Consider the following 19,123-nt stretch of genomic DNA (forward strand, 5'->3'; position numbering starts at 1 on the left):
ATACGGTTGAAATATAGGCGTTTCTGACAACTGTATCGGTATTTGAATAAATTCATCAATCCATTTCGATGTATCGGGCAGTCTCCTGCGGCAACGTCGAACTTAACTTGTGTTTGTTAACGTCGATTAACTTATATGTACATGTATATGGTGTCCACACTAACGTTAGCCAAGCTATTCAACAGAAAAATATAGTTCAATAACACAGTGCAAGATACGATCTCAAGACCTACAGTGTTCGGTAGTTACGTCTTTGACAACTGAACACTGTAGGTTTTACAATTGCATCTTGCACCGTCTTTTTTTAATAATTTGTTTCGTTGATCAGCTTGGATAATGTTAGCTGGGACATACGCTCTATATATATCTATATATATATATATATATATATATATATATATATATATACAGCTTGATTAGCGCGAGCCCTAAAATCAATTGATTAATCGTTGATTGGATGTGTGGACTTACGCACGGTATCTAAAAAAAGTCAAAACTCATAATTGTTGCACATAAAGTTCGAACAATAAACAAATCGTGCTTATTTCAAGAAAAAGTTGCCTTTAGTATCAGGTCAGCGACACCTTGCTTGAGTGTACGTACGTACATATACTATATATGAAGCATATCACAATACGACAAAATCACCCGCCGTGGTTGCTCAGTGGCTATGGTGTTGGGCTGCTGAGCACGAGGTCGCGGAATGGAATCCCGGCCACGGCGGCCGCATTTCGATGGGGGCGAAATGCGAAAACACCCGTGAACTTAGATTTAGGTGCACGTTAAAGAACCCCAGGTGGTCCAAATTTCCGCAGTCCCCCACTACGGCGTGCCGCATAATCAGATCGTGGTTTTGGAACGTAAAACTCCATAATTTCTTTTTATAACAATACGACAAAATCATAGGTCCAGCTGCAGCTAGACTGTTCACTTGACAACTTGTCCGGCTTGCTTGGAGTGAATGCCACTTTATTTGGAACACTCAGTCTGTGATTCCCTTCCTCGCTGCTGAACAAGTGAACGGGGACATGGCTAGTCGATTTTTCTCATGTGATCGCAACTGATCTGATTAGTCGCGATAAAAAGGGAACTGGGTATAAAACATTACACGACTAATCGGAAGGTTAATCGAGCGATCATTCAGCTGGGCTATTGATCGATGCGAGTGCGTAAGTAGGTGCTTGCGTGCACGTCACGGTGTGTGTGTGTGTGTGTGTGTGTGTGTGTGTGTGGTGTGTGTGTGTGTGTGTGTGTGTGTGTGTGTGTGTGTGTGTGTGTGTGTGTGTGTGTGTGTGTGTGTGTGTGTGTGTGTGTGTGTGTGTGTGTGTGTGTGTGTGTGTGTGTGTGTGTGTGTGTGTGTGTGTGTGTGTGTTTCCTTTTGTGCTGTCCTGTCTACATCTGAGGCAGGTGTACTGCAAGCACTCGAAAAACGGGAAGCCAGAGAACTGGCACACGCTATTTATTCCAAGTACACACGGGAGATAAGACACAAACAAACCTGTCAAACCAACGGTACCAGCCTCTTGTAGTCCCCCAAAATGTGAGTTGACCCACGAAGTTTTCTTCATGGGTCAAGCCCTATTTTACCTGAAAGACAAAACCATGGAGATTTGATCTGCGCCAAACCTGGAATTGCTCTCGCGTACAAACGGACAGGGTAAACGAAGCTCGTGTGGAGCAGATGGCCACTAGTACATTCCTTACCTTGCAAAGGGAAGAATGCAGGCGTGCCATCACGTGAGGCTTCCGCATTTGGCTTCTTATTCCGTTCTGAACGGCAATCTTCGTTACCCGGAAAACTCGCTCCTATGGCGAAATTTCCTGAAGACTCGCAGCTTAAGCTCTTGCCTTTTTTTTTTTCATTGAGTAAATTAACAATAGAACATTCATAGTGCATAGCTTGCAGCAGGCTTGGGCAATTCATTGCGCTGTCACGAGATCCAGAGGCGGGCCCAGTGTAACGATTCTATTACGATTCTTTTCCTTGTCATTGATCCGAGCTGGGCTCCTTCCATGCTATCGCTCGGAAGGAATAGAATCGAGCCAAAGGAATCGCTACGCTATAGCGGCCCAGGTTTCATTTACGCAACCCTTGAGTGTCTACACAGCGTGGAACATTATCATTCCAACCGCTTCCGGGAAACAGCTTCCTTCCCCTCGCAAATATCATGCTTAGAGCGCATGATTTGACGCGTATTTATTGCTGCTTTTTATGCGTTAAACAGTAAACGCCCCTTTGAAATACGCAAGCATGCATTCCGAACGCTCTCTGGCTCACACCCGCGATCGTGGTGCCGTTGAGAGAATGCGACAATAAAAAAAAAAAAAAAAAAAAAGAACAAGATGCAAAAAAATAGTTGCATAATACGAGAAGGCCCAAAGCAATTCACGAGGCCTGCCGCTGTCGTCGGGGTGTTGTTAGATGTATCTACTCTGGTAGGAGCAGCCAGGGAGCCACCGATGAATAGCAAACGAGGTGGCGATACACTGGGACCGGCTTGATAAGATCGCAGCTTTTATTTCCCGCAATGCGATTCCCCCCTCCCTCCTCGTGGGCCTCTCACCGTTGGTGGTGGCGCCGAGCCTCCGCCCGGCTGACTTGGGGTCGCAGATAACGGGAGCCGCATTCCCCCGCCGCCTTTCTTTAGGCGGCTACATTTCACGGTGCGCTCCGTGACCCCCTTTCCTGTCTCGGTGCTGCGTGCACGCTCTGCTCTTATTCACCGCTGACGTACTCGTCTTCCCCGCCCTCGGAGCGACGCGCCAGCTTTCCCGCCGCCGATGCTGCTGCTTCCTTTTCAGATAGTTTCGGGGGGCTCCCACCCCTCAGTCCCGTGGGAGGTAATAAATCTTTGCACGAACGAGATCGAAGCGCGGCTGGGGGCCGTCAGTGGCATTTAAACAATTGGCGTTCTCGAGAAGAGAGGCAGGGACGCTGCTCGTTGCGTGCAGTTTACAATGGGCGGTGAAAACGCGCTCGCCTGCGCTCCGGGAAGGGGAGCAGAGTGTGCGGCGCTCGTCCACCTTTGCACTCAATTTGGACTCGCTGCTCGGCATTAATCGGAAATCTTTCCACCTTTTGCTAATGGCGTTGTTGCATAGAGTTCCCACTTAATTTTTATTTAAACTGCTTGGTTGTTGAACAGCACTAACGAAAGAAACAATGAAAGGAACGACTTAAAGTAATCGTTAGGATGCGAACATGTAAAGCCACAAATGATGCAGTGGTCCCTACACACACGGTTTTGTTAAGAGGTGTTCAAGGAGAACGCCTTGTGTCGTGGGAGCCCGCTCACCCAATTTCTGCATACATATTCACACAACGTATTCATGCGCGAGCAGATCGAATGCCGTACATAACATGCGCACAGGGTGGTAAAGAGCTTGGTTTCTAAACAGTTACTTTAACTGTGGCATAACTGCATAGATCTTTACGAACTTTCATGTATTACCTTCGGCTCCTCTGGCGATTGCGGCTGAATTTCAGTAAGAAAGTAGACGCCTTTCACTGCGTGTCTCTTTAATAATATGGTGCTGCTGCTCGTTAGATCCAACGAAATAGTGTGCACGCTCTACTTCAAAGATCTAGAAAACACATAGCACCTACCTAATTGTTGCAAAACGCCAACTTATGCTGCAGTACTATGTGCCTACTATATATGTACTTTATAGTACTATGTAAAGTATGTACTATATATATATATATATATATATATAGCCACAACACAAACCAGCAGGGCCAGATCTCATCAAAACAACTCCAGAACGAGGGGGGGGGGGGGTTGAAGGAGATGGGGGCACTGCGGTGAACGGTGAGTTGTGTTTTCATTATAGTCTGTCGGGCACGCCTCACAGATCGCTCAATTTTTCCAGCGTACGGATCTCCTGCGCGCCATATATGCCCATACTTGTGTCATAAGAAGATCCCCCCGTCTGAATCCGCCAGTGCACTCAGTGCGCACTGGATATTTCAAGGGGCTCCAGCGAGCGTCTAGTTAGTCGCCTTCATTCAAGCGCTCATGCTGACGGCGAGAGAGAGGCCGCAACTGCCGGGGCAGGAAAACCGGGGAGAACAGTGGCTTGGAAGGGCGCGTCTGAAAGCAACACCGCTTCCCTCCGCCTTGCAACCCATGTCGGAACCCCTGAATAACAGCGCTCCGAAGGCGCCGAGAGCCGGGAGGCTGCGAGCAGCGTGCTCGTACGTGGCCTCCGGAGTGAAAGTACGTGGGTCCAGTGCCCCGTGGCCAGCTGCGTTCGTCGTTCTTTTCTTTTTACTTCTTTCGCCGATGTCCCAAGAGAACGAACTTCTCGGAAACGGCCGACTAAACGAAGACCCGCAGTAAAACGCAGACGCGGCTGAAGCGCGTAGGAGAAACCGCGAACACGTGCTCGACTGCATCAAAATGGGCCTTCGTTAAAACGATCGGAAAGCTGGCGGGGGGGGGGGCTGCAGGCGATTCCCTGTAAAACCACATCCGTCGCGTTAAGAGTAGTAAGCGGGTGGTGGGGTGTATACCCCATCTGAAAACAGAAGTCATTCGATTCCGAAGAGAATGCGGCACCTAACAGGAAGGGACGGACTCTGACGCTGCTCTGAGTCAACTTATTTGTTTACTTTTTCCTCTGCTCATTCTCTTCATGTGAGAGTACATGGAAAGAAAAAAAAAAGAAAGAAAGAAAAGAAACACGCTCTGGCAGTGAGAGAGGGCTCGGTGGCCACGGTTTATGGCCGTGGAGTGGAGCCGCGGCATAGAACGAATACGCGGTTCTTGTTCTTTCGCTGCAGTAGTTCGTTGTTATTTGCATCTTCGCCCCCCTGGAAGTGAAGAGGCAATAAATAACCTTTCACGACAGATATGTGCGGCGTCTAAAGACAGATTTTTCGTGGTCTTCCTCCGGTTCCAACAGCTTTACGACTTTTCTATGTTAAATATTGGGTTCTTTGTTTGCCTTACTGCTTCCCTTTATAACCGTGATTAGGTGCTTGCAAGAAGCCTGCTTTGCTTACACACGCGGGGAAACACTCCCACGGGGTATACAGTGAACGTATGGTGGATACGACGCTCTTCAGGTGCAATATTGACAAGGCTGACATGAGATGCAATGCAGTACAAACTGCAAGTACAGCTACAACATCTTCAGGAAAACAGTTCGCGTAACATGCGAGCAAAATTTAGCGTATTTCTACTTGTCTGTTTACAGTCGAACCTGGATATATCGAATCTGAAGGGGATCACAGGAAAGTTCGATATATAGGTAATGAGATATATAAAATAAAAATATTATACAAACATTTTCAAGGGAATTTTACTGCTGTTCGTTGTACACAATAATTCGTTATATGTGGGTTTTATATATCCGGGCCCACTGCTACTTTACAAACGTTAGTTCGCGATACCCCGGCGATTTGAGACGCACAAGCCTGCCACATAGACGTTATAAATATGCTCCTCTGGTGCACTAGCTAAAAACGACAGGGCTGTGCGACCGCCTTAATTGCACGGTGAATGCTGTTGTGTGTGCGCGCGCGCGTCCCTTCGTATTCCTTTCCTTGTATTTTTTTTTTCTTCAGCTTCCCCAGTGGAGGGTAGCAAGCATGCTGCTACTTGGCTAACCTTCCTGCCTTCCCTTCTCTCACCATCGTAAAACAACGCGATTTGAATTCGCCCGCTGTCTGGGGGCCATGCCCGCTGCTGAAACTTCAGTACGCTCCGTTTAACTTGTCCGCATTATCAGGTGGCCTTATCCAAATGCGCAGACGGCTCGGCGAGCGCGCAAGCTTCGGCGTCGCCGTGTTGTTTACAGAGGCTTGCGTTTGTTTTCAGCCAAGAGGTGGGGTAATATGTCTTGTGTTGTTAGCTCCTCTTCAGGTGCGGGAATCGGGTATGGCGGAGCAATTAACACGGACACGCTTGGCGCTTCCGCTAGCCTATATATATATACACTGCCTGCGATGCTCCAACAGAAGAGTAACCCCACTTTAATTACATCCTGCAAGCGTCCAGCAGGTGAAAGCAGTTGTCAGCAAGACAGGGTCGTCACGGGCGCTAACCGGCCGCCTACGGCGCTGCTGCCGCGGGGCGCGCAAAAACCAGCTGTCGCGTGCGCGCGCGCAGTGCCACCGCCCCTCACACCCCCTTACCTACCCCCCCCCCCCCCTCAATTTTTTTTTCTTGTTCTTCTTGATAGACTTTTGCTATTATCTCTTGCGTATAGCCGCGGCGGCTGCAGATGTTCCACGCGAAATTAACCTCGAAAACCACTTGCATGAAGAAACATCGGTGTCATCTACCAAGGCGAAATCGTATGCGCCGACGCTCGCGACTGCCATTGCGTTGAGGCCGGAAACATGTGACTTTTCTAAGCTTTAGATTCTTGTAAAACTACATTTGTATTGGCTTTTTTTTGTGAGAAAGCTTTTTTCGGCACCAAATTATAGAGAATTTTATTGGTTTGATATGAAAAACAAGCTATGTTTTTCAACTACGAGCCGCACATTTCGCTAGACCGCTTTACAGATGGCGCTGGCGCAGTGCATGTACAATTGTCAACAAATGAAATGGGCTACTGGAAACACCCGACCAGCCACACACTAATTATGCGCCTGTGTTGGGAAGCTTTTTTCTATATGGTAAGTTTTTATGTGCCGGTTGTGCTCTCGTGTTCGATTATAGCGTGCCACCCGAGGTTGATAGTACGTAGGCTTCGCAATATATGTTGCGGAATGCAGCCAAAGTGATCCTCTGTAATTATCGCGTTTTATTTGTTGAGGAGATATAAACACATCCTACAATTCTATGCTTACGTAGAGCTTAGTCTCGTTTAGGCGACGCGCGTTACGCCTCTCCGTGAAAACGATGTCCAAGTAAGCATAAAGCAGAACGTTGAACTCTAGATGGCAGTTGACGAAATAAAGGGGAGGGGGGGTTAGCAAGGCAGGCAGCTGGCGGCCACATATTCAAATCACGCCCTATCTAGACGTTCGGCTGACGGGCCTGTCGTTACATTAAACGCACCATAACCGTCCTATGCATGGCGCCCGTCTCAGAAGCGCAATCTTCCCCGCCAAGTGCTCACTGAATCAAAATGAACATATATGAACGCAAGCCAGTCTGCATCATTCTTGCGCTCGAAGATCCGTCCAACGCAGCAGTACCAGAAATTGCGCGGCCTTTTCAACGTAGTTTCTTCAAAGATACGTTCCTTTCAACCTATCATTCGCGCCCTAAGTACCTGCAGCCGGCAGACACGTATACCTGCGGCTGTATTGAATGACATAAGTGCGGGTCGAGTCTACTCCCGGAAGTAATTTCAATTGAACTTCCGGCTGCTGGCGCCGTGGACTGTGTGTGTGTGGTTAGTGCACTTTCGAAACAGTGCTGGCCGGAAGGGGGAATATGGGGGGAAAGCACCAAGCATGGCTCGTCGGGAGCCCGGCTGTGACGAGTGGGGTGGGTCGCGGTGGGAGCAAAAGCAGCAGCAGGCTCCACTGAGCCCGAGACTACGTCAGGCTAATCCGCAGGGACGAAGTCGCGGCGCTGTCGCTTCAATCGCGCGATGCAGCCGTCGTCCTTGGCCAGGAGGGGGCGGTAGGATGGAACAAAAGGCGGTCCGCTGGCTCTGTTGTAATTTGTCACGGCCCCTGGGCCAGCAGCTGCGCCTCGGCCTGTGCCATATTGTTTTTCCCGTCAACTTCCGTCTGATCGCGCTTCCGGTTCCGCTTCACTCGGCAAATAAGACAGGCGAACCTAATGCATGACACGAAAGAATGTCGCGCAAGACGTGGGTTGATGCAGGAAAGCGTGAGCAGCGATTTCTCTCAATTTTCACTGCCTGCGTCAAAGTGCGCGCCTCATCATTTCGCTCGCTCTCCTCTTCTGCTGCTGTCTTTTGCGCTTCTTAGCTGGCGGCGCTCGGCGAACAAGTTAGCGATCCTGCTGCCTTCTCTCCTTGCTCGTGACGCGCCGTTTCGATGCTCCCAGAGGCCGCGGAACGTTTTTGTTTACCGACGAGCGGCGTCAGTGACGGTTCGTTGCGTCGCCGCCTCGCAGCGCCTTCTTTTCGCGTTTTATACCGCTTGCGCCATGTGCCCTCTAGAGTGACACCAGAAAATTTCAATTGCTATATGTATAGCGTATAGAAAGTACAGTCCTTAGGTGTATAAGCTTTAGTAAAACGGTGCTCCGCGACGACGGGAAATCAGCAAGTGAGTCGCGGCTCTATACCATTCACACAGTATATCCTGATGTGAACCCAGGGTCGTGATTTTGTAGCGATGCCGTTTCCGAAACCTTTTCGCGCTTCGTCAGTGCTCAGAGCGACGCTCCGCCCACGTTATCAATGGGATCAGCCGACCGTGAACGGTGGATGATAACAGTGGCATTGAATCGAACGCAAGGCATGGATACAAAATCACGGCCCAAGGCTCTATATTCCTCATAAATAGACCGCGTACGGTTGTAGCGTAATGATTAAACCGGCGGGTGCGTACTAAATGACGAGCCAGGAATTACTCAGCTCCTGTGTTTCCCTCACATATTTACATTAACACTTGTCTCCAGCGACAAACCTGACGTGAGACGAAGCGCAAAAAGCGCATTAGGTTTTGCGGGAACTCATAAAATAATTGTTTTGTGGGGTTAGACGTCTTAGAGTAACACTTGGGCTATGAGAGATTCCGTACGCTGAAGGGCTCTGGATAGATTTGTCGGTTTTTCATTGGCAAGAACGCAAACTGGTTCTTATCACTTTACCACTGCGGTGAGAGTGATAAACGCCTAGAAATGGTAGAACTATATTTTTACCATGTTAAACGAACTCTTGTCAGCAGCGGCGCAGAAACAAAGGCACCCTTACTCAGTATGATGATGATCCCGAACATTCGCACATTCGCACGACGGGTGATCGGCTACAAAGTGCGCGGTAGAACGAAAGCAGGAGAAATGGGAAAGGTAGTGGTAGGAATAATAATAAAGGTAACGTTTAAAAGTGCTATGAATTATAAACGAGTAATAGAGGAATAAAAAGCACGCATAGTTCAGCAGTAAGTCTACCATAGAAAAAGAAAACGAACTTGAAGAGGTAGAAAGTGAAAAACAAGAATGGGAAACAAACCAAGCTTACGTGACAATCGACAATTGAAACTCGGAATTTGTGTGTTGATTTCAAAGACAGCATATAAATATTACTGTTAAATTTGCGCGGCAATCTTTTGGTGTTGTAAAGAAAATCGCACATGGCAAGGGAAACATCCCTGTAGCTGAAGGCCAGAGCCGAGGCTCCGAGAGAAAGGATTATTGGGGAAGGGGAAATTCCGAGGCTGCTGAAACGGGCCTTTGAGAAGTCTTTTTCTTTGGATGGAGAATAGAACGGTAGGATAAAAAAAAAATGTGATGGATAGTTTCAGGTTCAGTTGAAACAATGACAAAGAGGGGACTGCGTCAGATGTGACCTATGCAAGTAACGATACTGCGCAGGAATATTTCCTTGTGCGCCTCTTCCTCAAATTCTGAGCCTTGCCGCCTTTACTTCGTCGAATATTTAATACGCGGGAAACTCAAATAGCCACATTCTGGCTATAATTATGACTTTATGCACGGTTTGGTCCTCGTCCCTACAGTTACGACTTTACTACTTCGGTGTTACAGAAATTTCTGTCTAGGAGCATTCTACCTTATGTAGCTCCTTATGTATTTTGCGTCGCATACCGAACGGGCGACACCATCGTCTTACACAAGTAAGCAGTCTGAGAAATTCCTTGCAATACAATCAGAAGTCTCACTCCCGCTCTTGTTTTTATTTACGCGTGCACGGCATTACCGATAGAGAGTATCAAAGGTATCGACTGGAACATAGTACAAATAGAAAGAGAGAGAGAGAGAGAGAATAGGTAGAAGGAAAGAGAGCAGGATTCTAAGATGCCTCGTTCGCCTTTTCCAGGGAATGGTTTCATACCTATATGGGCGCCTGTCTACCTGCTGTACCGAGGAGCGCTGTGTAAACAGAATGTGTCTGCGCGTCTTTAGTGAGGCCGCAGGATGGCAGACAATGCGTTCGTTATGCAAATTTGGCTCAGCTCATTCTGAGCCAGCAGAACAAGTGGCTTCTAACAACCCGATGGATGTAAGCGCTTAGGCGGCAGGCTAAGCTATATATATGCAACGGCCGTAATCGGCCGATCAGATTGAGGCAAGGTTTACAACCTACGACATGGAGGTGCCGGTGGGAGGAATGATGACGCATTTTGTACACATCTAAGGAAGGAGCTGGGAAGCCGTTTTGGACTCAACATATATTTCTAAGATCTGTAAACAGAAGTAAACGTATAGGATGCGGCAGAACTGACGGAAATTGAATCGCGAATGAGAAATATTTTGAACATTTGATGAAGTCGACAGGGAAGTAACATAGCGCGTGCATGCCATGCAACGTTTCTCTTCCTCTGAGAAGCGGGCGGCAAGATTTTGATTTAGGAAGCAACTTTAAACTTCGGATGCAAATTCATGTGCTATTTGTTTTTTTTTTTGTTTTTTTTTTTTGACGCACAGAAAAAAGAAAAGGGACCTTAAGACCTAGCGACCAAGTATGAAAATAGGTGATTTTTCGGCACAAATCTTAGTGTCAGACTTTGCGCGATCACGTGAGCTTCGATCGGTAACACTGCAGACATGTTATTTCACATAGGCTGTGCTTTGTATTCTCCAAGACAGTGTACCTCATACACACGACGCGATCAGTCTGCGCCCGTATTCGCGAAGTATAGTACTTGTGCGAAATAGGCTTGCAAGGGAAAGTATACCATGTTAGTGAGCACAAGGAACAAAAATATTTGTGAATTCGGCCTATGGGTCATAGTCACAGAGTTAATTTTCGGAAGTGTCATCCGTGATTTCCATGGCCCCCGCAAGTGTCTTCTTATCATGCCACTCGCTTTATGAGTGGCCGGCGCCAGAATGCCCGCTTATGATCGACCTGAACACTCTTACGTAAGAGAATCCTCGCGAATACGAACTCTGGGGCCGAATTCACAAAGCTTTTCGCTCGTAAGTGCTTTTTGCCCAATGGCGGGCCACATTGGCTAATAATATCTCCACCACCACGATTGACTGGCATCTGCTCTTACGAACAGTTCTATAAGAACGTTTTCGCGAATACGGGCCCTTCACAAAAAGCTCTTACGCTAGAATTATTGGTACGAGAAAATTCGAGTCAATCCTGATGCTGGACATATGTTAGCGGAGGCGGTCGGCCAATGCGCTTGCGAACGAAAAGCTTTGGGAATACGGACCCTAGCATTTTTTATTTTTTTTTCCTTGTTATCCCATGGTGCTCTTTGGCCATCATTGGCCCTTGCGTCCGAAAACCCCATATATCGTCATATGATCGTTTGTTGACCCTTACGACACACTGTATATGCGCACGTAAGCAACCCGTGGCTTGGGCACTTAAGTGTGGCGTGATCTCACGGTGCAGCTGATGGGCGGCGGCGGCTCGGGCCACTCTCCGTCTCCTGCAACGGCGGCGTGCTGCGAACCGGCGCGTCCGCTGGTCGGCGAGTCCCCCGGCGCTGCGCCGGTGACGGCGGCCTCCGGGCCCGTGTGCTCATTGCCGGCGGCCGGCTCGTACGACTCGCGCCTGCTATCCAGCTACCCTCAGCTGGCCACGCCGCGCTTCTACAATGCCGGCTACGGGGACCAGGCGGCCGCAGCTGCTGATTACGCGAACCTTGCCGTCGACTCGTCCGCCTTCTACCCGACACTGGTGAGTCGAGAGACATGCCTGTTGCGTGGTCGTCTTGGAAAGATTAGTCACGCTTGGTTGTGGTAGATTTAGCTGATGCCCTAGTGAAAGCTCTAACACGGAATCAGTGAACGTAATTTCGTTTGTTAATTATTGTTCATTTTTTTTATTTTCACTTTCATAGAGCGCGATGTGCCCATGGCCTCCTGTGAACATTTTAAGTCGACCATTCTATCCCAATGTCTCTAATTCCAACAGGGGAAATCATAAAAGTTAGAAATGTAGATTAGTACATGAAACGATTTGCATTACAAAATAATATGATAACTGTGTGACTTTCATGTCAGCGGACATGTTCCAGCCATACATGATGATTATTGACAGGTATTCACGTTGATAATAGCTTTTATGTGGTCACATCATCCGGTATTCTAAATTAACATCAGTTAAACAACATCGTTTCTTTTGCCTTGTTTCATTCCTCTCATTTCTTAAAAGCGCTGGAAACATTCAATAATGCGAAGTTTCCTACTAACCAGCCTACTTTCTGCATTAGATATAAAAACGTGTAGATACAGCGGGGGCTGCTGTGTTGGTACGTTTGGTTGGGCAGCACTAATGCAACACCAATATTTCCCACAGGCTGCGTGATAGAGGGAACGGACACATGTTTTCGCGCTTATGATGCGCTACTTGCATGTGTTGCTGTATGTTCCGCACAATGGAAAAGGGAACGGTGCGAGGACTGATGGTATCTTGGATCATGATCACTTAGCGTGATCAATCCACTCTGATTTGAACCACTCTGGTAATTCGTGACGGGTCAGGAAGAAAAAAATTTCGCCGCTTGCCTCAGGATTACGTAAGGTTAAAAGTTGCTCTGAAGAAACTAGCTAGCCGGTTCACAACCAAGTGTCACCATAAAGAGCTAAATAATGGCCGTGATTTGCAGACGCAACACATGTGATAAGGCGTGGCAGGTACCATTACACGACATACTGAACAGATGACATAAAGCGTCTTAAAATGCGGCAGATACCTGCGGCCATGCGTTTATTTACTGTGAATCCTGTTTAATACAGCAGGCTGCATCCTGACGCTGGCACATTGTTTTATAGTAGAAAGGCTGCTTTTGACAAAATTACATTTTCAAAGTATGAAGTGGCGCCGCAACATCAGACGAACTATTGATGGAGCATATGGGCCTCACCTTATAACCGCGCCTCGCGTGTATATGCCAACAACCAGTGGGGGCTTGCCGGGTGGCAGTGTAGGAAGCCCGATATCCGCTTCGATACGCAGTCGGCGCTTTCTGACGATATTCCCACGACGGCTACACGCACGGTTGTAATATGGGTACCTACAGAGCGTGAGCAAATAAACCCTCTTCCGGCTTCGCCGTGTAGTACACACCGCGGCGCGCGATCCTCAATGAAAACCTGCCCGATGGTGGTGGTGTCGGTGATGGCGGTTGCGGCGGCGCCGGTCAAAGAGCAGGCGGCGTATGACTCGCGTGGCCGTATACCTTAATCCGCCGGGTATTAGAGGCCGGGCGAGACCAGAACAACACGCGCGGTGCTGCTCACGGCGGCCGCAATTAGTCGACAACGCCGCGCGGCGGAGGCCTCGTCTCGCCTTTACTGCCGCGCACGGTTACTCCGGCCGAAAAAACACTTGCGCTCCGGGGAACCTGACCGCAAGCACATCCTGTTGCGCAAAGTGTCCAGCCCTCGTTAAATGCGCTCGTAAAAAGTCATTGCACTCGCCGCACGGCCCTGCAGCGATGATCGGCGGGATTGGTCCGCTCCCTTTGTCCGGCGCGCACCCCCGCAGGTGAGTCGCCGCCGCTCACCGGGTCACCAGATGCGCGTGTTCCGGGCCCAAGAGATCAGCGCCGACCGGGGGCTTACGAGCCACGCGGGCGCGTTGCCCCTATAACGCGCCCTTGTTGAGCCATTTGGTGGGGTTTAAGCGGGCCGCGTGCTTGCGGTTCGCCTCGTTCGCCGCGTAACGAGTTCAATGATGAAAAAGCAGAGGAGTAAGAAAAGAGCCGACGAATAGCTCGTTGACCTGCCTTTGTTACCCGGCAAGGCGAAGAATGAGTGAGCCCCTTCTCGCATTTATCTCTTTCGCGCCGCTCGTGCACTGTCATCGAAAGGAAGGAGTCGCCACACCAGCGCATAGCTCCGGTATTTAAAAACACTCGGGGCGTTGTTGCTGACGGCTTACAATAGAGAGTTTTAGATTAGGGGGACGCAAGCGTAAGGGCCCCAAACGCTAGGGAGCTCCTACGCTTGCGTCCCCCCAATTCAAGTGTGCGCCCATTCACTTATTATTGATACGTTGGCGATAGGGTGGGCGTAAGTTTGCGCGCGAGTAGGCGTCGATGTGTGTAAATAACGTGCGAGAAGCTTACTATGCCAGTAAGTGGCGCTACTTCCTTTTGTAACGAGCGGCACTCACTCTTTAAGTGCCGACGTTCCGGAGTTGAAGTCCTTTCTTTGAAGGTTAGCTATATAGCGCTGGCGGATGAATTATCTTTTTTTTTATCCTCGAGGAAAGCCGTGAATCGCGAAAGCCGGCAACACAGGCAGTCCTTATGTAGCAGCGGCGACACAGGTTGATTCCATTCCTTAATATGCGAATCACTATTTTTGCAGCCAACTACCGCACACGTCTTCCCTTTATCGTTACACATTTTGCAGCATGAATTGGGCACAGAGCATTAGCGAACACTCAGTTGTATTTCCGACAGCTGATCGCACAGTAGCAGGGCAGAAGCAGTAATGGTTTCGTATTCGTGTGCATTCGCTGAGGCAACGTATGGCGTGCCGCCGAAAGCGCCATCTCGTTCCTCTAGAGCAAACTGCTCCGCGAAAAGGGTCAATACAGGTGTTGCTGCAACAGCGAAAAACAAATGCGTACAGGTGTGCAGCTCTTCATCTGAAAGCTTCGCCAAGCAAAGCCCAACCGTAGACTCGGATCAAGACGAGGAAAACTAGACACTAAATAGGCTGCTATTGTACAGCACGGTTTACACAGGCAAGTGAGCGCAACACGAAACATATTCCGACAGGCAGGCAGACACGCAGGATAGGTGGTGGAGGGTAGACGAGCCAAGCGCCCGTGGAAGCAGCTAGCCGCGCACCAGCGGGTATTGTGGGCCGCAGTAAAGGAGTCAGTCGTGCAGGTCGTAACCATGGCGCAGTCCCTTGTTCGAGTCGCGGCTCGCACTGCCGCGGGCGACCGTCACTCGTCGGCTGCCTGCGTATTGCGCTAAGCGCGGCCGCTGGGGCGCGGCAAAATGGCAGGGCGACGTTTTCTTTCGGCGCCAGGAGAAGAAGGAGACGAACCACTACTACTACTAATAATAATATAAAAAAATGTGGCGGCCCCCTCCTCGGCAGGCACGTCTACAAACACATCGCGGCCGTAAACAGACGCCGATCCGCTGACAACAAGCCTTGCAGAGGCGGGCGTTTTGTTTGCTTTGCGGCGGTTTCTCGCTTGTCGGCTTTCCGATTAAGCGCACGGCTGCAAGGCGGCCCCTGGCAACCCCTGGACGGGGCGCCGCCGCAAGCGTGCTTTATGCGCCGCGGCGCTGCGCCCGGGGAGCAGCGAGCTGTCATTGAGCGCAACCTGGCTCGCAGCGGGCGCCTCCTTTCCATCGCGGCCCGAGACGTCTGGTTCCCTGACTGCCGCGTTGCTAAACTCAGGACTGCCGTGACATCTGACATGGCTTGAAACAATCCGTCTGCTGCCTGTTCCCTCTGTCATTGAACCTTCCCTCTCGCGCGCTCGAGCATGCCCGCGCTTGCGTTTTCTTCTTCTTTGTCGGTCAGCGTCGCCTCGGCCGCGCATCAGTGTCAGGTGTCATTGCTTTCGTTTTGTGCTGCTCGCAAATGAAGTCGGAGCAAGGAGGCGCGCGCGGCGTACGTACTCGCCGCGCGGCCGACTCGTATTCCGGATCCGGCCTGGCAGTGTTGACTGACAGCGGCCCTTGTCTTTTCCTTTCCGGGCGCGCCTCACGTGGTCAGGGAGGAACGCTGTAGAAATGACACGCACTATGCGCGCGCGCGAGTCTATTTTTGCTGTGCACCTCGGCCCGCGCGCCGCCAGCGTGCTGCCGCGCGGCCGGGCGCTCCCACCGCGGGTCGTGCAGCGGCCAAGTTTGCGGCCCTCGCAACGCGCAGGGTAGGGAGGGGCTGGTTAATTGGATAATGGACTTGTCGCGTTGCAACGCGGTTTCTCGGAGCGCGGCTCCGGCGATTCCTGAAAAGTGCGAAGGCGGCATGATGCCTTCCGGCTCGACGGTAGGCAATGCGCTGCGAAGCCGCTTCGTCGGACGCTACCACCGAGAAATTAAGCCCACTTGTCTCGAACTCTTGGAGTGGGCAAACAAGGCGATGCTCACATATAGGGGATGGGAGTTGTATCGCTCGTTTTGTTTGTTATCGGGCCGAGAACGTCGACGTCTTCGAGACAATCAGTCATATTATGAGTGTGAAGCGCTTTCGATGTCGCTGCTGATTGCAGTACAATAAGAAAGTTTTCGCAGTTGCACTGAAGTGAGAGAGCCGCTCAACTCAACACACTTTAACGAGACCCAACTTTTAGCTTGTTCAGATTACCAAAATATTTTTGTTTCTCGTCATAATTAAAGTTGGGCACGAAAGATCTCAACCTGCTCTCATCGCAAGGTCATGAGAAACATAGCGATAGTCTTAGAAGAAGACGACTTTCCAGAACATGGAAAATTATAACCATTCAAGTTGGAGTCTTAAAGGCAATTACGGTCACTCGCAATACGAATGTGCATTGTTACGAGGCCGTGGAAAGAAGAAAAGTGAGAGAAAGAGAAGACGGACTGTTTGGTCTGTTTGTAGGCTATGTTGAAAAATCGCGTAAGTGATTATTGTATCTGTATGCCTGAAACATTAGTTTACCGAGTAATGATCAAGAAATATGTAAAGGGCTGCAGTACGGGTTTGACAATGCGAATTTCCGAGCAGGGAGAGATCTATTCGGTATAGATTGTAACATTAGGTTGTCCGTTCTGCCAAAGTTGAGTGACAATAGAAACTTTGTAACTTTATTGCACCGTCTGCGGCTTGGCACAGCATTCACGCGTCACTTTACACACAGGATTCAACTCGTTGCTAATCCGCAGTACCGTGGTGACCACGCTGAAGAAGACCTACAACACCTCCTTCTCGAGTGTCCCCGACTCGATACTGCGAGGCGAAGACTAAAGGCCGATTTAATGTTGTTAGATCGTAGGCATATCACTCTGAAAGAAATACTTGGCCCCTGGCCAACAAAAGAGCTACAGAAAAGAGCACTTGTGGCTTTTAAAATATTTTTGAAAAAAAAATATATTAGGTTCTTACTAAACAGATCGTGGTTGACCCCACTATTCCATTTCCTTTGAATACCACAAGTTTTATAGTATGTTGTGTGTGTGTAGCTCACATATAGCGTTGTTTTATGTTGTTGTGTGTCGTGTTGTGTAGATATAAACTGAATTAATGAACTCTCTCACTTGTTTGCGGAACTATGTGTGTCTCTTAGTGTCCTTTTACATTCTTCTGTGGGTAGAAATTTGCACATGTTCGTGCTATTTGACTGTCACCAGTGCATATCACTTTTCTGTGCTTCTGTGCTTTTAGTTTTGCTTGCCCTACGAAAAGGAGTTATCGGTGCGAATAATGGTGTCACCCTCTCCTTTAATTTCACATCATTAAAAAAGAAAAAAAAATCTGGACCTGCATTTTTGCAAATGTTCTTACGTAAAGGAGTTTCTGAGTGTTGACGTTCGGGCGCCTGCCACTCCCGATAGTGATCAGCGGGATAACGAGATGATCGGCGTGGCGGTGGCCGATCACAGGTGACACTTACACAAGATAAGTCTTGAGAAATCTTGTGAATATGGGCCCCGAATAGTTGGGTTGCGGCAGACAGAATGACATCCAGCCGCCCTTGGTGCATATCATATTAAATTTTCGTACTCTTGTTCGCACCTTTTTTTTTGTTTTTTTTTTTTCCTTGAGGTGCCTTTTGTTTGGACTCTTGAAATGTATTGCGCCTTAAGGTAGGTGCACGCACGAAGAAAACGGTGCCACTACGGTGCAAAGGTGTGATACGAAACACATTGATAACATAAGCCTGCGAGATAAGTTGACCGCGAACCCTCCAGATACCGTTTAGCGTTTGTCTCGGGGTCGTTCACGTCGCACGTATACACCGATGACAATAATCTCAGCGCGCGACGTGTAGACATACAGCCCCTCGCTCATTCGAAAGGAGAGAGAGCTGTGCCTGCGGCATTGCTCCGCTGCTGTGCCTGGATTGCGCGCTGCGGAATCGGCCGCGCGTCCCCGGCGGGCGAGAGGCAGCGAGGGGCGGCCGGCTGCGCGCAACGCGAGATGTCGTCTCCTCGTTAAAGCGCTCCTTGGCGCCGGCGATACCTCTGCCGCCTGCTGACTTTATAAACAGACTGCGGGAAGGCTTGATTTATTACGACAAGATCCACGGAGGAAAAGATGCTCTCTTGCGGCGTGAGAACCGAGCCGACATCTGTAGAAGACGGGGGGCGATATATCATCACAATAACGCTGTGCAAATGAACGCGCGCGTGCGCAATTCCGCGGGGCTGTGCTAAGCGAGGGACACGCGCCCAGGTCTACTTACACCGCTGCAGCTCGCTGCGGAGTAATCAGCACGGGGTGCTTTCAGGCGTAATGAAGACATGCGTAAGTAAATAGCAATTTCAGGGCACGTCTGTGCTGGCATTCTGTCGGCGGCGTCAAGTCGAGAGCCCCCCCCCTTTCACCCCCCTCCCCCTTTTGGTTATGTAAGGAAAAAGCTCGGCCACTCGTTGTGCCAGCGTCGGCCGTCCAAATGATGATCGATGGGACAACTGGGCAGCGCCCGCAGCGCGCTGGGCCCGGCGAGACGCCGTCCAATTAAAGCTGCGGCCGGCGCGCGCGCTCCTTGGCTTTGTTTTGCCCGCGCGCAGCGGGCCTGATCAGTCGCCGGACGAAGTGGCGCTGGTCGCAGCACTTCCTCTGGAATCTCTCTCGGCACCCGAGCAGTCGCCGCCGCAGAAAGGTCTCCCGCAGCAAACTAGCGAGCAGCCAGCACGCTGAGCTGGCAACCGAGAGGGTTTTTTTATTCCTTTGCGTCCTGCTATATACGATGCACGTGTCTTGGATGCCTGCAGGCATTAATTTACATGCTGAAAGCACATTAGGTCTTTTCGGTCGCGATACGACTTTGACAGATCTCCGTGACAAGCGTAATAGCCGTTTATATCTTAAATGGTGCTTGTTCTCCAGTCGTTCGTGGTGTTCATGCAGCCGTAATTTGCCGCTTTGTATACCGG

General features: G+C 49.7%; 1 protein-coding gene across 1 annotated transcript in view; it reads left to right on the top strand.

Annotated features, from left to right (window-relative positions):
* LOC119431642 (iroquois-class homeodomain protein IRX-6) overlaps positions 1-19,123 on the top strand; it is a 181,632-nt gene that overhangs the window by 42,682 nt on the left and 119,827 nt on the right. The window contains exon 2 of the mRNA XM_037699124.2: positions 11,473-11,760. Coding sequence (XP_037555052.1) covers positions 11,473-11,760 — 288 coding nt within the window. The remainder of the gene's footprint in view (positions 1-11,472; positions 11,761-19,123) is intronic.

Source organism: Dermacentor silvarum, chromosome 1 (genome assembly GCF_013339745.2).
Source record: "Dermacentor silvarum isolate Dsil-2018 chromosome 1, BIME_Dsil_1.4, whole genome shotgun sequence".
Lineage (NCBI taxonomy): Eukaryota > Metazoa > Arthropoda > Arachnida > Ixodida > Ixodidae > Dermacentor > Dermacentor silvarum.